The sequence below is a fragment of the Rhinoderma darwinii genome, chromosome 2 (assembly GCF_050947455.1).
Source record: "Rhinoderma darwinii isolate aRhiDar2 chromosome 2, aRhiDar2.hap1, whole genome shotgun sequence".
Classification (NCBI taxonomy): Eukaryota; Metazoa; Chordata; class Amphibia; order Anura; family Rhinodermatidae; genus Rhinoderma; species Rhinoderma darwinii.
This window is the reverse complement of record NC_134688.1, coordinates 64,258,933-64,280,581: the sequence shown is the minus strand read 5'-3', so window position 1 is coordinate 64,280,581 and position 21,649 is coordinate 64,258,933. Positions and strand designations below refer to the sequence as shown.

The following is a 21,649-nucleotide window of genomic DNA, read 5'->3' as shown; positions in this document are numbered from 1 at the left end:
CTGGGCCGTACCTGTCCCCATTCTTGTGGATTGGTGTTATAAGGCCTTGGTTCCAGATTTGAGGGAAGTAGCCGGCACTCAGCACCATATTAAATAGTTTTACTATGGCGGGCTGTATTTCTGGCGGGCTGTGTTTTATCATTTCTGGTGAGATTCCGTCTAGGCCGCTGGATTTTTTACATTTTATGTCTGAGGTTCTCTCTGTTACTTCTTGCAGTGTTATTGCTGCGTCCAGGGGGTTTTGAGAATCTTTCAGTGTTTCCTCCATCACCTTCAATTTTGATATTATTTGTTTTTGTTCTTGGCTTTGTTCTTCTTTCGGAATATCTTTGTAGAGGTCCCTGACATATTGGAGCCAGATGTTGCCATTTTGGATATGAAGTTTGTTTTTCTTGCAATTTTTGCCCATGTGTTTCCATAATTCCCAGAACGAGTTGTCATGGAGGGCATCTTGGAGTTGGGTAAGTTTGGTGGAGATGTGACTTTGTTTTTTCTTTCGGAGGATGGTCTTGTATTGCCTCTGTATGTTGCTGTAGGCCTCCTTCAGACCGGTGTTGTTTGGGTCTCGGTGCTTCTTATTTGAGGCAGTTCTTAGGGACTTCTTTTCACTGACGGTCACACCAACCGTTAGGATGTATTTCTTGTGGCCTCTTGTAGTCACATCTTTTCAGGTCGGACTTCTCTGCCATGGTATAAAATATATTATTTAGGTCATTTACGGCCTGATTTACCTCTCCTGGGCTTGTCTCATACACCTTCTTGTAGAGGTAGTGAAGCATCTCCTGCACTTCTGGTCTGTTGATTGTCTCTTTATATTTTATAGTTGACGTTTTGGACCATTTATAAGATGGGGGCAGGTTGATGTTTTTATTTTTCAGAGCAGGGACAGAGATTTCCCTGTATCCAGTGGGCACCAGGGATTCATTCTCTGTCCTAGTCCATGTTTCCAGGAGGATTTGTATAACAATATTTTTCAGTCTTTGGTTGAAGTCTGGATCGTTAATTTTGCATCCAAAGGCTGAGGCGTTGAGGCCTTGAATATTCCAGCTGCTGATTATAAAGGAATACATTATGTGTCCATATACGGCGCTGTGTAGAACGGGCTGGAGATGTGACTGCCGGATGTGTTGTAGATGTTCTCGTGTTGTACATTCACATTCGTTTTCTACATGGAATGCTGAGCAGGATCTTTATCTCCTCCATGTCTCTGCTCTGTGTGTCTCTGTGTGAGGCAGGGGGTCTCCTCCATGTCTCTGCTCTGCGTGTCTCTGTGTGAGGCAGGGGGTTTCCTCCATGTCTCTGCTCTGCGTGTCTCTGTGTGAGGCAGGGGGTTTCCTCCATGTCTCTGCTCTGCGTGTCTCTGTGTGAGGCAGGGGGTTTCCTCCATGGCTTTTGCCTCTGTTGGTCTGACCTTGGGTAAAGGGGTTTTTCTCCTGGGTGTATGAGGTGTGTGGGGTTTGAGGTCTTTTCATTGTTAGTGATGTCTCCATGATGTTTTGGCTTTGGCTGGTGTGGGGTCCAGGTCTGGGGGGTCTGTTCAGCACAATGTCTTTCAGTTCTTTGGCCAGAAGGCTGACCCCTCGTTTGTTGAGGTGTTTGTCGTCATACAGGTGGTGATGGTCTATGAAGGAGTGTTGTGCCAGGCTGATGTTTTACATTGAGCTGATGTTCACTGCCAGCTCTGTGTTGATGGCCTGGGTGATCTTGTTGGGTACATCTTTTCTTGGGAGCACGGATGATATAATTATTTTACTGCCGGGGAACTTTTATTGTGCCGTCTTTGCTAGTTGGGTCAGTTGTTATGCAATCTGCTGTTGCTGGTCTTGGAGGTTGTTTGTACCTGTGTGTATAATGATATGGTTTGGATTGGTAAAATGTGGGTTATTGATGACTGATGTGACTTGTTGGATAGTTGCACAGTGAATTTTACTGACCCTTTTTCCTGGGAAGAGTCGCCGTGTATTAAGGTATTTGCCATTTGAGTCAATTATTAGGACAGTATAAGGACATTGTGACTGTCTGATGCTTGTGTCCTGGATCCTGCTTGGTGGTGGTATGTGGTGCTGCTGTGGTTCTGTGCTGGAGGTTAGGTTGGCGGTCGGCTTTGTACTCACTTGTATCGCTCTGTTTTCTCCTAGTTTGTTTTCATTAATTTCAGGAATATTTATTGAGTTTGGGTGATTTGATGTACTAGCGTGCTGGTCATTGGCAGTCCTTATGTCAGCGCTCTCCCTTGTTCCTAGACTTTGTGTTTGTGGTTTTAGATTTTCTATCTCTAATCTGAGCTTTGCATTTTCTTGTTGCAGCTCTCGGAGTGTACGTTGTATTTCCTGCAGAGCTGATGCATGTTCACATTTCAGTTTGTTTATCTCTTTAATTACTTGGTCATTTGTATTTTTGTCACCGAGATTTCTTTGAAGTTCTTCTTTGAATTGTACAATGTCTCTTTCTAATTGAGATAAACAGTCTCTGAGAGTGTCGGGTGAGAGGTGTGGGACATTGGGTCATGGGGCAGCGGGGTGTCGCTGGAGATTGTCTCTGTATGTCCATCTCTGGTCTGGGTTGCTGGAGTTTGTTGTTCTTTGTAACTTTGGGCCTGGTCTTTAATATGAGGAAAGATTTCTTGGAATTCCTCTAGGTTGTCCTCATTGCCTTGTATGAGAACGGTGCCGTTATTATATAGACTTATGGTAAGTGTAATACTCCCATCATTTCCTGTGTCTTTTATTCTGATCTGTCGGCCCTTATTGATGCCACACTTTGATATGTCCTTATAGTGCTGGCACAGGGCTTTGTGCCAGGCGGAGCGGTGCTCAGTGTAGAATAATACATTTGTTTTCTTCTTGACTTCTTCTTTAGAGGTAAAGTCAGCAAAAAGTGTCTCCGGATTTTGTCTGATTGTGGCATGTTTTATGGCTTTCCTCGCTTGAATGCTCCTCTGCCCTTCGGAGTATGTGATCTCCAAGGTGCCTGACCCCCTGTTGTCTAAATCTTCTATCCCAAACTCCGTCTTATGGACATTTACTTTATTCTGCATTTCTTGTTCTAAATTGTGATTTTCCATTTTTTAGATAAATCCTTATATCTATGGTGTTTTCTCTCTAGCAGGATTGTGTTGGTGTTGCAGGAAGTTCTTACCTTTTGGATGCTCAGTTCTCTGGACTCGGTCAGACTTGATGCCCTCTGCTGCAGTCTGTCCTCTAAGCAAAATTCTTGTTTTTTCTTTCAAATCTTTACATTTCTTATTTGTCATGAAGAACTTTTAGTCCTGCTTCCTCCTGTCTTCCATGGAGTCTGTATTATCCAGGTTATGCCTTACAGTTTGCTCATTACAAGGTATATATTGATGTAGACTCAGGAGCTCATGTTCAGTGCTGCTTACTCCTTGGGAACCTGGGCGGATCTATCTATCTATCTATCTATCTATCTATCTATCTATCTATCTATCTATCTATCTATCTATCTATCTATCTATCTATCTATCTATCTATCTATCTAGTTTGTTTTACCCTCTTTCTTCATAATCCTTCGACGACTTGCTGCAGAGAAGTATCACCACAACATAATGCTCCCACCACCATGCTTTACAGTATCTAGAAGGCCCATCTTAGTCAATTATCTTGCAAAAATAACACCATAAAGACAAAAAGGAAAAACAGCCACAGTTGTACATCTGCCTTAAGCAGACTGTCCTTAAAATCTCATTAGCGAGAATATATTAAAACTGGCATTTCAAATGCTAGTCTTAAACTAATTTACTTCACGGAAAATGTATTAAATTTATTAAAGGGTGCCGTACATCAGAAATGAAAATGTTCGCCTGCTATGAGCACGTGTAGATTTGCGCCATAACTTATGCAATTGTCTGCGCAAATGATGATAAACCTGTCTTTCTGTAGAGACCAAAATTTTGTTTTTGGGCTATTAAAAAAAAAAGAGAATGCTTCTCTGTAAAGTTAGAGATAAAATGAACAAAGCAAATGGTGGAAAATCCTTGAGGAAAACATGTTGCAGTCTGCACACTGTGACTTGTATTTAAAGGAAGTAAACCCTTGTCCATGCGCCCGACTAGGGCAGATGGACGTCATAGTGGGGAATGCACTGCTCGGAACCCCCCTCTATGAGTGAGAATTCAAAGCCACTGTGTAAGAGTAGCAACTGCTCTGGTGCAACTGTCCTGCCCATACATTACAAGGATGACTGCAACAAGCAATAGCCAGGCAATAGCGTAGTCGACTATGCTATTGTTTCCGTGAAGGAAATGGAAACTTTACAGAACATAAACAAACGGAATCCAATTGCAACGGAAGCATTACCATTGAAATCAATGGTAATGGACACGGCAGCTATCGTTTCTGTTCAGCTTTCCGTTCATCTCTTCCTCTGACAGAATGGATGAACGGAAACTCCAAACGAAACCCGACGCTAATGTGACCAGGGCCTAAAAGACCTTTTCTAAAAACTTAAGCAAAACAATGGATGTATTCTGTTTTTGTTGAGTTCTGAGTCTAATCTGCAGAATGATTCACAATGTTAAATCCGTGATGGTAGATGTAGTCAAGATTGTAATAAAAAGCGTAGCTTAACTTTCAGGTGACTTTTCATAATAAACTGTCATATGTGTGTACATGAGGAATAACTATTTCAGACCATTATATTACTTGTATTCTGTATTTTTAGCAGTTTTCCCCTCTGCTGCCTCTATCTCTAATTCTCAGTTTTCTGTGAGCTAGTGGGCGGAGCCTAACTGCTATCATGTCTCCCATACACAGCACACAAAGAAGAGGAGAATCTATCTATCTATCTATCTATCATCTATATATATTATTATTGTTTTTCTGTTTTCTGCAGCACAGAGGAAATTATACAGCAATAATAAGCACTGTTCCTTCACTGGGGTGAGATATAATGTTTACTAAAAGCTATAGCAGTGTCTATGTCTCCCTGCCTTTTTCCTCCCCCTTCCCTCTTTATAGACTTCTATGGGCAGCTGTAAGCTGATCTCTTAGTGAGCTGATAGTTCATCTTGTCTTGACGAGACGGAAAAAGCAGTAAATTCAGAGTGAGTGAACAGGATGGGCAGGGGAGCTTGATAAGTGGAGAAAGAGGCATTATTCTATAATAGGATACAGTATATTACAAAGTTTCTTATATCCGCTTATATACTATTGATTTATGCAATGTTTTTTCAAAGTGCAGTGCCTATTTAAGTCCACATCATGAAAAGTTACTCATTCAAGGGAGGATGGACACATATACAGTGAAGGAAATAAGTATTTGATCCCTTGCTGATTTTGTAAGTTTGCCCACTGTCAAAGACATGAACAGTCTAGAATTTTTAGGCTAGGTTAATTTTACCAGTGAGAGATAGATTATATATATATATATAAAAAAACAGAAAATCACATAGTCAAAATTATATATATTTATTTGCATTGTGCACAGAGAAATAAGTATTTGATCCCCTACCAACCATTAAGAGTTCAGCCTCCTCCAGACCAGTTACACGCTCCAAATCAACTTGGTGTCTGCATTAAAGACAGCTGTCTTAAATGGTCACCTGTATAAAAGACTCCTGTCCACAGACTCAATTAATCAGTCTGACTCTAACCTCTACAACATGGGCAAGACCAAAGAGCTTTCTAAGGATGTCAGGGATAAGATCATAGACCTGCACAAGGCTGGAATGGGCTACAAAACCATAAGTAAGACGCTGGGTGAGAAGGAGACAACTGTTGGTGCAATAGTAAGAAAATGGAAGACATACAAAATGACTGTCAATCGACATCGATCTGGGGTTCCATGCAAAATCTCACCTCGTGGGGTATCCTTGATCCTGAGGAAGGTGAGAGCTCAGCCGAAAACTACACGGGGGAACTTGTTAATGATCTCAAGGCAGCTGGGACCACAGTCACCAAGAAAACCATTGGTAACACATTATGCCGTAATGGATTAAAATCCTGCAGTGCCCGCAAGGTCCCCCTGCTCAAGAAGGCACATGTACAGGCCCGTCTGAAGTTTGCAAATGAACATCTGGATGATTCTGAGAGTGATTGGGAGAAGGTGCTGTGCTCAGATGAGACTAAAATTGAGCTCTTTGGCATTAACTCAACTCGCCGTGTTTGGAGAAAGAGAAATGCTGCCTATGAACCAAAGAACACCATCCCCACTGTCAAGCATGGAGGTGGAAACATTATGTTTTGGGGGTGTTTCTCTGCTAAGGGCACAGGACTACTTCACCGCATCAATGGGAGAATGGATGGAGCCATGTACCGTCAAATCCTGAGTGACAACCTCCTTCCCTCCACCAGGACATTAAAAATGGCTCGTGGCTGGGTCTTCCAGCACGAAAATGACCCGAAACATACAGCCAAGGCAACAAAGGAGTGGCTCAAAAAGAAGCACATTAAAGTCATGGAGTGGCCTAGCCAGTCTCCAGACCTTAATCCCATCGAAAATTTATGGAGGGAGCTGAAGATCCGAGTTGCCAAGGACGCCCAGATGTCCATTCGAAAAGCCCATTTGCATAAATATAAAATTGCTCATAACATGGGCAAAAATTATCGTTTTTAAAAAAAAACAACTTTGCTGTTATCTACAGTACATTGCAGCGCCGATCACATTCAATAGGAGATAGGGATTTGATAATCTGGTGACAGAGCCTCTTTAACAATATAATATTTTGCTCATGCATCTAAGGGCTCATGCACAAAGGCATATTACAGCTCAGTCCAACTTCTGAAGTCTATGTGGCCATACTATATGTCTTTATGCCTCATATTTCATAAAATAGCAGATGTGAAATGAATCATCGGATGCCATATTATTGGGATATTTTCCCCAAATATGCTGCCGTACAGAGGCACATGGAGTGCCTGTGGATTTGTAGTATGGAGCTATATTGACTTTGTGTACATGAGCTCTGTGCTCACGTGTGCATGAGGCCTCAGTCTGACTTTCGAAAAACATGGCTGCTTTCTTCCACTACCATGCCATACATGTCCACGAGTTGTGTCTGGCACCTCAGCTCAGCTTCATTCACTTAAATGAATCCATCGACAGGTGTGGCATTGTTTTTGGAAGAAAGCAACCATGTTTTTCAAATCCGGTACATGCCCTTTAAAGTGAATTTCCTCCTTCAATTTCTTTTTACTTTTTAATGTAAATAGGTTAAAAATTGTGTGCTGATTGTTTTCTCAACATGTCTTTATGGTGTTCGTAGCTCCGTTTTTCTGATACAGAGCTCCAAATCCCCTGCAAACACATAGATTTAAAAGATAACATGCTGGCTACCTGCAGCTACCAGTAGAGGGAGCTTAGGAGCTTCCTGCATACTCTTCTACATTGAACTTTTGGATCGAAAAACAACATGATAAAGATGGAAATGTACCTAAAAAATTCCCTCAAAGGGAAGGTGTCGCGAAAATATATATTTTTTTATATAAATTTGTTATTAGTATGTTTATTTGTGTTTTTGTGTTGTACTTTTTTCTTACTTTTACTTCACTATGGGGGCTGCCATTTTTTTTCATCTCTGTATGTGTCGATTAACGACAGATACAGAGATGGAATACGGCACATACATCCCCATAGAGAATACGAACGGGAGCCGTTCCATTCACTATAGTGTACGTCGTCTGTGTAGGAACGGCGCATGCGCCGCTCCCACACAGTCCAAAAGGAAGGTCTTCGAGAGAGCGACATCCGGCGCCATTTTCCCGTGGAACGGAAGCCGCGGCCAGACAGTAAGATAAATAATTCCGGTCGCGGCTCCAGATCATATGTTCCAGGCAGCGAAGATGCGATGAGTAGGATCGGAGGCAGCAGCGGCAGGAGCAGGTAAGTTATGTTTGTGTATGTGATTTGTGTATTATGTTCGTGTTATACTGTCTGATTACCACTGTATCTAATCCTCCTACACTGTGTGCCGCCATTTTCTGAGCGAATGCACAGTGTAGCAGGATTAGAAGATTCAACGACCTCCTTCTCCTGACACTAGCCAGGATAAGGGAGGGGGGATTGTGTGAGGACACTAGAGCGAGTGTGTCTACACCAAATTTGTTGCATAAAGCAATGAGGTTGCTTTACCACATTGCAATGCTGCAATTTTGGGAATTGCTCCCTCTAGTGACCAGCACATGGAAATGTTATAAATTAGAATCTAATTTATAATATTTCCTGACTTGTGAAAAAATTAAAAAAAATAAAACAATGTTTCATCATTTAAATACTGACTGGTTAACTGAAAAAAAATAATAAACATTTCTAGCGACACATTCCCTTTAAGGGTAAACAATGAAAGTTCTTATAAAGGCACTACAAGCAGAGATCATGAAAACTGAGAGTTATTGATACAGGAAGTATATTGGAAAATTGTGTAACTTTTCATTATGCAAAAAAAATGAATTTGCTCAAACAGGACAACCCCTTTAACTAATGTTGAGAGTTGCATCCAGTAGCTGCCATGTACGGCCATTGATTTGCCATGCTTTATGCTTTCATATTGTGCCTACCTAGCACAACAGATCACAGGGGCTTCCAATAGCAAGACCCTCTCAGTGATAAAAAAAAAAATGTAGGGAAGACACAATGGGAAAAGAGGTTTCTAATTCTACTTGTGAACTTTGACTGGAATTATCCATTCATTGCTCAATACTTTGTGTTTTATTAATTGTTATTTTTTTAAACTTAACTTTCAGGTTTTCATTTCTCATTAAAAATCCTGTTGGGTTTTATCTGAAGAATAATGTACGACTAAAGAATATGTGATGCTTACACACAAAATATACATGAATAGAGCAATAAAACAACATCATAGAAATTATACAAAATACTTACAGAACAGTGAGCTCATCACATGTAGCAAAACTTGATTTACTTAATGACCCAATGTTATTCCCTTCAAAATCCCTGCACAAAAAAAAACAAAACAAAAAAACAATTAAAACACTGAAAATTTGCTTATATTTTTGTGTTAGATAGATATAGGTAATGTGCTTTTGGTCTATTGTAAATTGGGTTTTAACATGTATTTGTACAGAGTTAAAGGAATCTTATCTCCAGCATCAGGTATATTAAATGTATACCCATTTATAGCCCTTGGATTAAATCAGATCTTCAGGAAACCCCTTAGTGAGGCCCAAGGGCATAACTTGAAGTTCTTGGACTCCAATGTAAAATCTGTAACTAGTACCCCATCTACAATGTGCTTATTATAATACTGGCATATTTTTATGTGGTAGGCTCACTTAAGCAGCAGGTCCCAGGGACAACTGGTATCTCAGCACATCCTATAGCTACAGCCCTAGAAAGGCTTTGTATATGTGTCACAATTACCTGATAATGTTTTTCTCACCAGAGGTTTAGTTGCTTGTACTTTTTAATTATTCTGTCCCTGTTGCAAAAGAAATGAACTCTCCATGCACTGACTTCCTGGTGAGCTTGTGCTTACAGACAACAGCCAATCTGAACATGCAGAGCTGCAGTTCAAACTATTTTTTAAAATACTTCAGACACACAGAAGACAATCTGACATATGTATGTATATATATATATATATATATATATATATGTATATATATATATATATATATATATATATATATATATTTTTTTTTAAGACTTCAACATGATAACTAATTTAGTTGTGAAAGCAAAATATTTATGCATTCTTACAAACTATCCACTGAAATTAATTTCATTAGCCCAGCTACTGAAATCTCACTAATGAGTAAAAACTAAAAACCTCTTTTAAAGGCATTGTACAGGATTAGAAAATAATTATCAGTTTTTTTAACCCCCCCCCCCCCAAAAAGCTACATTTGTCCATGGGCTGAGACTGAATTTACAGCTCATCCCAATTCAAGCGAACGGGGCTCAACTGTAATACCACACACAGCCCATGAAAAAAAACTGTATCAAATCAGAGCAACTGCCCCAAAAGGGCGACCTCGATCTCCATCCTGGCCCTTAAAACCCCTTTTTTCCCTCAATATTTATCTAGTAGCTAACAGTTGGGTCTACAGGGGAGATGATGTAAAACCAAAATTGTGTAAAAACGAAAAAAAGTGTGAAAAGAAAAAAACATCAAACAGCACGTACATTGAAGGTTGATATATTTTGTCCAAAGCAAACCCAAATTACAAGCAAATTCAAAGCATCCACATATGTTGCGGGGTTGCAAACTGGGTAATATATAGCTGTAAGTTTCCGACGTGTTTCCCATGACAAATACCAGGTTCATCAAGAAACCAATAAGGACATTAATAAAATTGGATAAAGTGTGATGTGAAAAGCTGGATCATATAACTCAATAATAATGGCGACAAGAGAATAAAAGTAAGTAGCTAGATACTGTTACTCACGACCCTATGACGCCAAGGAAAGGACATGTATAAGATAAGCTGTCCATGTCCATGAGAGAATCCAGTGCAAATGAGGGTAGGAGCTCTCCGATACGGAAAAAGCCTGGTTGTAATGTGATGCTTGATTTAGGGAATATTAGGGCGAATCGCTAGGCTCACTATATCAAAATTGTCATTCTGGAAGAATATCTGTATTTTAATTATTTAACATATACATGTATCTTTTGACCAGTACTTGCTCTCTTTTGTATATGCGACTCTGGCTAATATATGACCCCCCGCAAATCCCTTATTTAGCTCTGTGAATTTTTCACGCGCAGCCCGTGGACAGATGTGGTGATGTTTCTGAAAGAAAGCAAATAATTTTTTCGAATTTCACTTCCTTTAAACCTCTTTAAGTTTCTGTTCCGTCGGCATTAGGGTGGACATTGGTAATGAAATTTATTAAATTAGTCTGAACTCCACAAAGCAAATCTTATAACTAAGTATATTTCACTATTATTTTAATCGCAATATAACTTACATCCAGTTAATGAATGGCATCTGGGCACATAACTTTTGAGGAAGAGCTTCCAGCGAGTTATTTATCATTGACCTACAAAAAAAAAATAAGTCATCTAGACTCAATGAATATTCCATAAAGTGAACTTCATTTGAACAATATGTTACTTGTTAGGTTGTATCTAATATTTCTACTGTGATTGAACACAACGGGGGAGGGAGCATTTTCTCAGTGTAGCCGCGGTACGTGACCCGATCGGTTTCCAGATGACCTGATTGGAGACTAGGGGAACCCTCTGCAGTCAGCACTGAAATTACCCCAGAGATGTCTGTTCTGTAAACCTGCTGCTAGGTCCACGCTACAAACTGCCCTAACAGCAGCCCGTGTCATAGTGACACAGTGTAATGTATTATCGTACAGGAGTATGCTAATACATTATAAGTATAAAATAAAGTTATTAAAAAGTTATCCCTTTATGAGATAAATAAAAAAATGTAACAAAAATAATAATGAAGTAAATTATAAAATATATTTTATTGCCCATACATTACATAAAGCTAAAAAACCTACACATATTTGGTATCTACATGACTGTAATAATGTGAAAAATGAATTTACCAGGTTATTTAGCATGAAACGTGAATGGTATAATAAATAAGAAAAACAAAAACTGAAAAATCATTTTTTTTCTATATACACACATCGTAAAAATAAATTACATAAATTACACAGCAAATTTATTTGTACCCTTAAACTGCTAAGGATAAAAAATAAAATTTCCCTTGCATAAAACAAAGGCTCATATAGATCCATCAATAAAAAAGTGAATAAATACATAAATATGCTTTCTGAAAAACAGCATTTAGTGGCGATTCACAGGTATTGCAGCCTTCTTCTCCCGTTCACTTCAATGGGAGAAGAAGGCTGCAATACCTGTGAATTTCCGCAAAATGCGTGTCAGAGAGTCACAGTGAGCAAGAAGAAATGAAGGGGAAGCAGCGCTGCACCCCATTCAAAACAGCTGATCGGCGAGGGTCCTGGGAGTTGGCCCCCGACGCATCAGCTATTGATGGCCTATCCCCAGGATAGTCCATCAGTTTTTAGTCACTGGATAACCCCTTTAAAGTGTCACAATAATTCAGTTCTCCTTCTCAATCCAAGATTGGGCATAGAGAGATGCTCTGATCATGCTGGGCGTTACAATTTCAGAGGCAACAGTTCAACAAGTATAACACCTGGAGAGTCTAGCGCTCCTCTACGAGACTCTTTGGGCGTTGTCTTGGTAACTGTACTACGCAGTGTGCTCCCTGTGTCTCTCCAAGCCCAGTAGTTACATAGCTGATAAGGTTAAAAAAAGACACAGGTCCATTAAGTCCATAGGAAGGCAAAAACCCCTAATGTTAGATCGGGCCGGAGAGTGAAAATATAGTGAGATTTTAAGACTAAATATTTAATGTCTATAGGTGCTAATACATGTTCCTCTTATGTTGGATGTTTGGAAAACATGGATTTGATAAGTCGGATTTTACCTGTCCAATGCTTTTGTTTAACTGGAGATGAATGGTGCTCGAGATATCTGGCAGCCACTTATCCCTCACTACTCTATTGAGATATCATGAATATGTGGTTAAATTAAACATGCGTGTTAATAGGAATCATTCAGTCAAGAGAATTCACAAGCTTTTGGCATGTGTCAAAAGATATTAAAAGTGTAGCTAAACGTTTGACAAACTTCTGACATGTCATAGTGACATGTCAGAAGTTGAGATTGGTGGGGTCCGAGCACTGAGACCCGCACCAATCGCTAGAATGAAGCAGCTGAAGCCTTCGTGTAAGCGCTCAGCCGCTTCGTATCTGTTCGGCTTTTTCTGGAAATAAAGGTATCGGTCTAAGGACTCAATAGGAAGTCTATAAGCCCGTACTCCGATCCATCGGCTTCCGGAAAAAGACAAAAAGACACGAAGTTGCTGAGCGCTTACACGAGCGATTCAGCTGCTTTGTTCTAGCGATTGGTGGGGTTCTCAGTGCTCGGACCCCCACCAATCCAAACTTCTGACATATCACTATGACATGTCAGAAGTTTGTCAAACGTTTAGCTACACTTTAATTTCTGTCTTATCCAAAATAAAGTCTAGATGTATGACATCTTCTATGTACAAAAACAGTGAAAACTATAATCTATTCTTCTATATTAGTGTATGCATCTTATCTACATTGGAAATCAATCCAAATAAAAAGTGACAATGTTAAGCCCAGCAAAAGTCCCCACACTCAGGAAAAACATTCTTAAGATTTAGTTCTTTATTAAGTCTAAGCACAATATAAGCTTTGCTATGTTTAGTAATATTCATTAAAAAGTATTTGAGATGGTGTCATCCACGAGGCGCAGTAAAGAATGTGACATGGTCAAATTTTTTGCTATGGCTGCCAGGGTGCTTATTATTTTTTTCCCATGGTGAGTCTGGACGCGGTAATCCTGTGATTTTACTGAGACTCGCGGGTAAGGTCATGTTGCAGCAGAGCATTTGCCTTATTGTTTTCCCCAATAATAATAGACATAATACTTACAAGAAAAACAGCGCGTGCAGCCCAGTGAACAATTCCTGTGTTATTTGTTCAATGGGATTTTCATCTAGAATCCTGCAGATATATGTAAGAATACATAAGAAATAACTGGTTAATACATAGTTCACTTATTTTCAGCAACAACAAAAAAGATCAATAATTCTTTATTGTGTGTCAATAATAATTTTTGGTTCATAGTTGTAATGAAACCCAGCGCTGTGTGCTTTTCAAGAATAGTCCTTGTGAATCTTGGTTCTGTATACTCTAGAATATATTGGCCAAACATGCTGATTACGGCGGGATCAGGCGACTATCTAATGTCTATGCGGGTCTTACGACTCTTTCCTGATGGTGGAAGGCGAGGGGAAAGAACATTAAAGCTCGTTGGACAGCATTATCTTTTGTTCCCGTGGTAGATAAGCCAATGTCAGAGTTGGGAGCGATAGCAGTTCAACCAGTTAGTGTTCAATCTCCCTTCAGTGCCCCCACAGGGGAAATTAGGCATTACATAGTGTCTATTCAAATCGCTGGGTTGTCTGTGTAATGCAGGACAGGTCGCTCATTGTAACCGCTCTCAACTCTGGCCAATAGATTAGGATCCTGAACAAGGGACCCCACTATTAACTCAAAATTCCCTAATATGGTATATGAAAATGGGTTTTCAAAACTAGACAACCCCTTTAAAGTCAATAGGATCTGTTAGGTTCCATTATGCTTCCATATTTGTCTGTAGAAAATAGATCTGTCATGGATCTATCTAAAGCAGAAGCCTTGATGTCAGTTTGAACAGAGGATAAAGGGTTGTTCACAACCCATTTTTTTGGCATACATTTAACAAATACACCGGAAAAAGCTCCCATAGGCCATTATGGTAACTGTTTAATGGATACATCATGAACTCTCATGCCCACTTTTCTTCTTCTTTTTTTTTTTTTCCAAACTCTTTATTTGGTAAACAAGACATAACAAATCAGTAGACATTCCCACATATCGGGAGCATATATCGCTACGTAGAGCTTTGATAACATTCTCAAAAGAAAACATAGTGATAAAGGTTCATTTCTATACAGATGTTGCGAGAATATCTCATCTTATCTAAAACATTGTTATATCAATACTGTAAATGATATTTATGAGTACAGTGTAACAATAAAACACTAACAACAAGTAAACCAAAATCTACCAAACATGGTGCAGCTATCCATAGTAAAGAGTCTATTTCTGTCCTAAACTGATGTGTCCTCCAAACTAACAGAGGGCTCTAAGCGATTTCTATGAGGTCCAACTGATCCACTGGGCTTCACATTGTGGTAATCTGTTTTCCAGAATACTAATTAATTTCTCAAATTGGTGTATTTCCTTAATTTTGTTCAGCGTCCTTGGGAATGGAATAGATAGTGATTTCCAGCTAATGGCTACCGTCCATTTGGCTGCTGATAAAATATGCGAGATTAATTTTCTATTTATTTTGGGTACATCAGGAATTTCTGCATTCAGTATCGCTGACCAAGGTGTTAATTTGATTTGTAACTGTAATTTAGAATTGATAAGGCGCTCAATTCGTTTCCAATGAGCCTGTACTACTGGACAGAACCACCAGATATGAGCCATAGTGCCCCTCTCCCCACAGTTTCTGAAACAAGCATCCGAACTACCTGGAAACAATTTTGCTAATTTGTCCGGAGTAAGATACCACCTCGTTAGAATTTTATATGATGTTTCTTTAATATTATTCGATTGAGATACTTTAGCTGTGTTATCATATATTTGTTGCCACGAGGTCGAATCTGGTATATTTCCCAGCTCACGTTCCCAAGCCATCATATATGAAGTAGGACCATTATACGTTTCACTTCTGAATTGGGAGTACAAAACTGAAATCTGCCCTTTCCCCCTTGGGGAGTCTCGACAATTAGCCTCATAGAAGGTTACACTAGTGTCGCTTGGTATAAAGACAGATCCCAAGAGAAGATGGTGTATTTGTAGATATCTAAAATATTCCCTGAGCGGGATTTGAGAATCCTGACGTAGGGCCTCAAAAGAAAGGGATTTACCATCTTTGCACAAATTAGGTAATGAAGTGAAGCCTAATGAGGTCCACCACTGGAAGGCCTCCGGGTGTAATCCCGGCGGAAAGTCAGGATTAAGCAATAATGGTTGTAATGCGGATGGATTAGACATAAGTTTAAACTTTTCCCGACATATTAACCAAAGTGTGAGGGAGTGTTTGATAATGCTATTTTCAATGCCAGAAATGTGAGATCTTAAAACCGGAGACCACATCAGTGCCTTTAGTGAGGATGGAGATGTAGTAAGGGATTCAAACAAAACCCATCTTACGGTGCTGGGGTCACAGTTCCATGCTGCGATCTGTGAGATTTGTGCCGCATAGTAATATAATTTCAGGTCCGGAAGACTAAGTCCCCCAGTAACCGTGGAGCGATGTAAGGTGGACTTACCCACTCTTGATCCTTTATTCGCCCAAATGAATTTATTTATTATCCGCTGTATATGTGAGATGGCATAAAGCGGAACCCTAACTGGAAGGGCCCTAAATAAATACAGGAGCTTGGGTAGAATGGTCATTCGAACTGCAGCGAGTCTGCCCAACCAAGATATATGGTACCTAGACCACTCCTCTAATAATTTCCTGATAGATGCAAATTTTTTAGGGTAGTTACTTAAGTATAAAGTAGTTGGATCTCTAACTAGAGCTATTCCTAAGTATGTCATGTGGGAGTGTTTCCACTGAAATCCAAAGTTAAGTTTTAACAGATCACCTGTTCCATCGACATTTGTATCTGCATTGCTGTGGATTTAAGCGGATTTACTATTAACCCTGAGTAAGCCCCAAAGCAGGTAAGAGTATTCATGAGATTTGGTAAAGAAACCATTGGCGTTGTAATGAATAAAAGCATATCATCTGCATAAATGCTAAATTTAAACTCATGAGATTGCTCCCTGTATCCCTTAATGTCTGGATTTAGATGAATATGCTGTGCAAGAGGCTCCATGGCGAGAGCGAACAAGAGAGGAGACAACGGGCTTCCCTGTCGTGTCCCTTTTTGTATCTGAAAATAAGGAGAGTATTGACCTAGGAATTTTACTCTAGCTTGTGGAGAGTAATATACCGCCCTGATAGCGTCTAGGTACGGACCCCTAATGCCAAATTGTGTAAGTGTGCTATATAAGTAGTTCCAGCCCACCGAATCAAATGCTTTCTGGATATCTAAGCTCAAAATTAGTAATTGCCGTTTGTGCGTAGTAGCATGAAGAATAATATTGTGAGCCAATCGAATATTGTCTGTTGCTTGTCGTGATGGTATGAAGCCCGTTTGATCAGGAGAAATTAGGGAGGTCATATATGGTGCAAGTCTATTTGAAAGTATTTTAGTAAATATCTTGTAGTCTACATTAAGTACTGATATTGGACGTAAATTTGCACAGTGGGTTTCATCTTTTCCAGGTTTTGGAATGAGTGAAATATTAGCCTGTGAAAATTCAGGAGGGGGTACTTCCCCTGCCAGAAGTGTGTTGAAATATGTGGTTAGATGCGGTGTTAATGTCTGTGAAAATGTTTTGTAATAGAAAGCGGAGTAACTATCAGGGCCTGGACACTTGGAAGATGTGAGGTTTTTTATGCTTTCAGTGACCTCTTCTGCTGTGATCGGGGAATTAAGTTGTAATCTTGCCTCATCTGTCAGAGATGGAAGCGGGTGTGTTGAAAGCCATTCAGATAAATCTGTGGAGTTCAAGGATTGGGGTTTGCTATACAAAGCACTACAGAATGTACTCATGGTGTCTAATATATCAAGCGGATTGGTTGTTAGTGTTCCCGTGTTGTTATGCATGTGGTAAATTTGTTTACCTCTAATGTGGGAGTTTAGTTTTCTGGAGAACATTGAGGTAGCTCGATTGGAATATGCATACAATTTTGCCTTGCCCCATCGAAGTGCTTTCTCAGCCTTGCTCTGCTCCAATGCTCTAAGAGAGCAGCGAGTTTCCTCTATCTGAGCTTTAATCATAGTATTTGGTTTATTAATATACTGACGCTCTAGTCTTGTAAGGGTCGATAGCAATTTATTAAGAAGTTGCAATCTATCTCTTTTCAATTTTGATCCTTTTGCCATTAGTACACCTCTCAACACTGCTTTATGTGCCAGCCATATTTGAGCAGAAGAAGTATTTGGTAGGGAATTAATGGCAAAATACTCTTGTAGAGCGCTGGATATGGATGTGACTATTTCTGGATGAGAAAGTAGGGAATCATTCAGCCTCCATGATGGCGGACGTGTGACGTTGCCAATGCAAACTTGGAGTGAGTGGATATTGTGGTCTGACCAAGCACATTGGGTGTATACAGTATTATGTGGTCTAACAGATAGCTGGGAGGAAGTTAGGATGTAGTCAATCCGAGAATAACTGTCATGTACTGCGGAGTAAAACGAGAATTCCTTATCTAGGGGATGATATTGTCTCCACAGATCTACGAGAGATAATTGTTTTATCCTATACATAAATGATTTCGGTGCTGACTGTGCATTAGCTTGGGGACGGCTTCTATCCCATTGGGCATTCATCACTATGTTGAAATCCCCCCCTAGGATAATGTAGGAGTCGGAGAATTTCTCAAGCTGTTTAAAGAATTTAGTAAAGAAGGAGGTTGCTGAATGGTTAGGTGCATAAATCGTTGCAAAGGTAATACGTTGTCCCGCTAGTTGTCCTGTAAGGATAATGTACCTACCATCTGTGTCTATTATGGAGTCAGTTACTGTAAATGGAAGTGTATTTCTGAAGAAAATGGCTACCCTTTTTTTCCTTGTGTCCGAGGTGGATAAGTAAACTCTCTGGAACATCTTATCAAAGTATTTTGGGTAACTAGTATGAGTAAAATGTGTTTCCTGTAACATTATAACATCGCCATGGAGCCTCTTGTAATTATTAAAGGCCATTCGTCTCTTCGTTGGGTTATTAAAGCCTTTTACATTATGTGTAATAACAGTATATGCCATAGAAATTCGATAGAGTTACATTATTTAGATAAGCAGACAGTACTTTTGTATGTAAAATATAGCTGCAGCCAACGCAAATAACATCTTTTACAGTTAACGTCAACATAAAAAAACAAAGTGGAGTGCGGCTAAGTGCCCTCCACGTGACCCCATTCGGGTCTCTTTCTCTTTCTCAACTTGCTGAACAAAACCAGCGCTCGATAAAACCGGCTCTGAGCAAGTTCAGCAAATCTAGCACAGGGGCGTCACCAGAGTTTTGGCTGACCCACCGCAATATCAAGCGGATTATGCAATGTTAGACAAGTAAAAATGTAGAATTAGCTTAAGTACAATATTTACCAGCAGGGCAGTCTATTGCCCTATATTCATCCAGCGTCCTCCCCCTCCCAGCCGGGAGGACAAGGTCCCATGGAGAAGGGGAAAAATAAACCAATACAAAAAAAATAAAAAAAATGTCCATAGCGACCATACAGATTATTACATCAGGTATACGTTACAAATATATTTCGCCACCCTCCGTCTCAGGTCACAGTCGGTGTTCTTGATCTCAGTGAAACTGGTCCTGCAGGAGGAGTCATATGCAGTTGTCGGCGACGTGCTGTTGTCCAAAATGGGTTCTAACGGAAGGCTTAGATGAGGACGATTAGCTGATTCTGGAGTAGGAGTCCCTTCTCTGAGGCCTAGTCGAGTGATCAGTCTCCATTCCATATCCAGTGCTGAGATAGTATGCTGAGCACCCTTGTATTGAAAGGTCAACCGGAATGGAAATCCCCATCTGTATCTGATTCCAGCCACTCTCAGAATGTCCGTAAGAGGTTTCAGTTGTCTCCGTTTTTCCAAAGTAACTAGAGAGATATCCGCAAAAATCTGTAGCGGTTCTTGTTTGAAGGAGAGTGGAGTTTTTTCTCTTGCCGCTTTAAGGACCTCTTCCTTCACTGTAAAGTAGTGAAGTCGCAGAACTATGTCCCTTGGTCTTTCTCCAACCGCCGGCCTGGGTCGCAGCGCCCGATGTATACGGTCCATCTGGAATTGATTCGTCGGGACATTCGGTAGTAGGTATGTAAAGAGTTGTATCGCATAGTCCCTGAGATCCTCCACCATTTCTGAGACTCCTCTTAAGCGCAGGTTATTCCGTCTAGATCTGTTTTCTAAGTCTTCCAGATGAAGATGTATCGATTCCTGAGAGGATTTCATGAGATCAATTTCGGTTTTGAGTTCGCTGTGCGCTTTAACCAACTCGTCATGTTTTGTTTCCAGAAGATCTGTGCGAGTGCCAATTGATGTTATCTCCATGGTAAGATCATGCGTCGCTCTTTGTAATTCGGTATGAAAAGAGGTCTTCAATTTCTGGTACAGTGCGTCTATACACGTTGTTAGGTCCTCTTTCGTAAGATGATCCTCCCTGGCCATTTCAGGCGCTATTGAGGGTGGAGCTCTTTTTGGAGATCTCTGTGGTAAGGGGACTGAGTCACCCGCCATTGAGGCCTGTGACGCTGACATATCCGAATCCGTATCCTGAAATATGGAAGGTAACGAATTTCTGCGAAATATATCTGGGATGGAAGATCGAATTGAAGCCGCCTTAGAAGACTTGCCCCGCCTCGGCATTGGATCGTATTCTTCAGGGGACCTTATAATCAGATAGGTTGTATGCAGCTTATGTAGGTCCGTAGTAGACAGTTATACGGTGAGTCAGATCATTGTAGTAAGATTAAGGCATCACATAGAGCTTTTCAGGTGAAATAGTGCAGCACTGTGGCCACTTCTGTAGTGGTTTAATAAAATTATTAGTTTAACAGAGTATGGAACTCCTGCCTTGTATTGCTATAATGTGCTCCGCTGCGGAATGGTCTGCAGGTGGATGCCCTCACTAATCCAGGCCCCAGTCTCTCAGACAGTGGTAGGCCGCAGCTGGTAATGTGGCTGAGAGAGTCTCTAATGTCCTTTGACCATAGGAGAGGGTCCAGTTGTGCCCTGGGTAGTTGGGCAATGAAGTAGGGGAAATTTGGGAAGCCCACCTGGTTTCCTTTGTCTGCTGTGGCCACGTCCGGACTTCCGAGTTCTGTCCGGGTCAAAATTTAGTCCCCGGCTCCGGCCGCGTGTGTAGGCCCCGATGTCAAATACCTTCGTTTTTGGCCCAAAAGCCTGGATTTTGCTCGTAATCGTCTAGGGGGATCCAGTTATACTGTGGGGTTTCACCCCGAAGCTCGTTCAGAGGAGGATGCCTGCTACTTTTCGCCGGGATTCTGGAGCACCATGTAAGTGCGTCCGTTCAGCCTTGCCGTCGTAGCCACGCCCCCCTCATGACCACTTTTCAAGACATATACGTTAAACAGATACCATTGTTGCCTATGGATGACGGATGCCACTACTAGGCATTTGTCATAGGCATCCATTAACCATAGGCTATATTGGCATCTGTTTAACAGATACATCATGACAAGCTATAGCAAAGCTCATGATGTGTCCGTTTAATGGATGCCTGTGATGGATACCGCCATATAGAGGCCCCTGTCCCACTTAGGATATGATGACAAAAAAAATACATACTTTTTTAACTTCGCGGGATGGAAAAAGTATAGTCTACTACATCCTTTTTATACCCTGTTTTTGTGGCATACCGATGTATACCAGCCAGACGGAGGCCAAAAGGTCACTCTTTTGGCCTCTGTGTAGAAAAGGTTGCAAGCTGCACACTTAGTTAAACCTTCCGTATATATGTAGGATGCAATATTCACTAATAGTCCAAAAATTCAAAATTCAGACCACAGCATTCCAAAAATAACAATAGTGTGACAGCCTCCAAACAGGCAAAAAAACATGGTGTATACTAACACACCCAGCATAAAAAAGATGCAATGTTTCAACCCACGCAGGGGTCTTTATCAAGCATGTGTGATAGAGACCCCTTCGTGGATTCAAACATTGCATTTTTTTTAATGTGTTGGATGTGTTAATAAATACCTCTCTTTTGACCTACGTCTGAAGATGGAGCCCTTTGGACACATTTAGCGTGTACATCAGGAGCTTTCCTGACGTACACGCTAGACATGTTGAAAAAATGGGATGTGTACAGGACCTAACCCAGCAAATAAAAACCTTATATAGGCTTTTTAAGTGGATTGTTTCTGATTGTTTTAAAGTCATGTGCCCCTAGTGCTTTTCTTAACACCTTTATGTGGCTCCACAGTTGTTGGCAGCTGCAG

General features: G+C 40.5%; 1 protein-coding gene across 1 annotated transcript in view; it reads right to left on the bottom strand.

The window, feature by feature from the left end:
• RXFP2 (relaxin family peptide receptor 2) overlaps positions 1 to 21,649 on the bottom strand; it is a 587,658-nt gene that overhangs the window by 75,929 nt on the left and 490,080 nt on the right. Inside the window, exons 8-10 of the mRNA XM_075851693.1 lie at positions 13,435 to 13,506; positions 10,888 to 10,959; positions 8,839 to 8,910 (exon numbers count right to left, since the gene is read on the bottom strand). Of these exons, the coding sequence (XP_075707808.1) occupies positions 8,839 to 8,910; positions 10,888 to 10,959; positions 13,435 to 13,506 (216 nt within the window). The remainder of the gene's footprint in view (positions 1 to 8,838; positions 8,911 to 10,887; positions 10,960 to 13,434; positions 13,507 to 21,649) is intronic.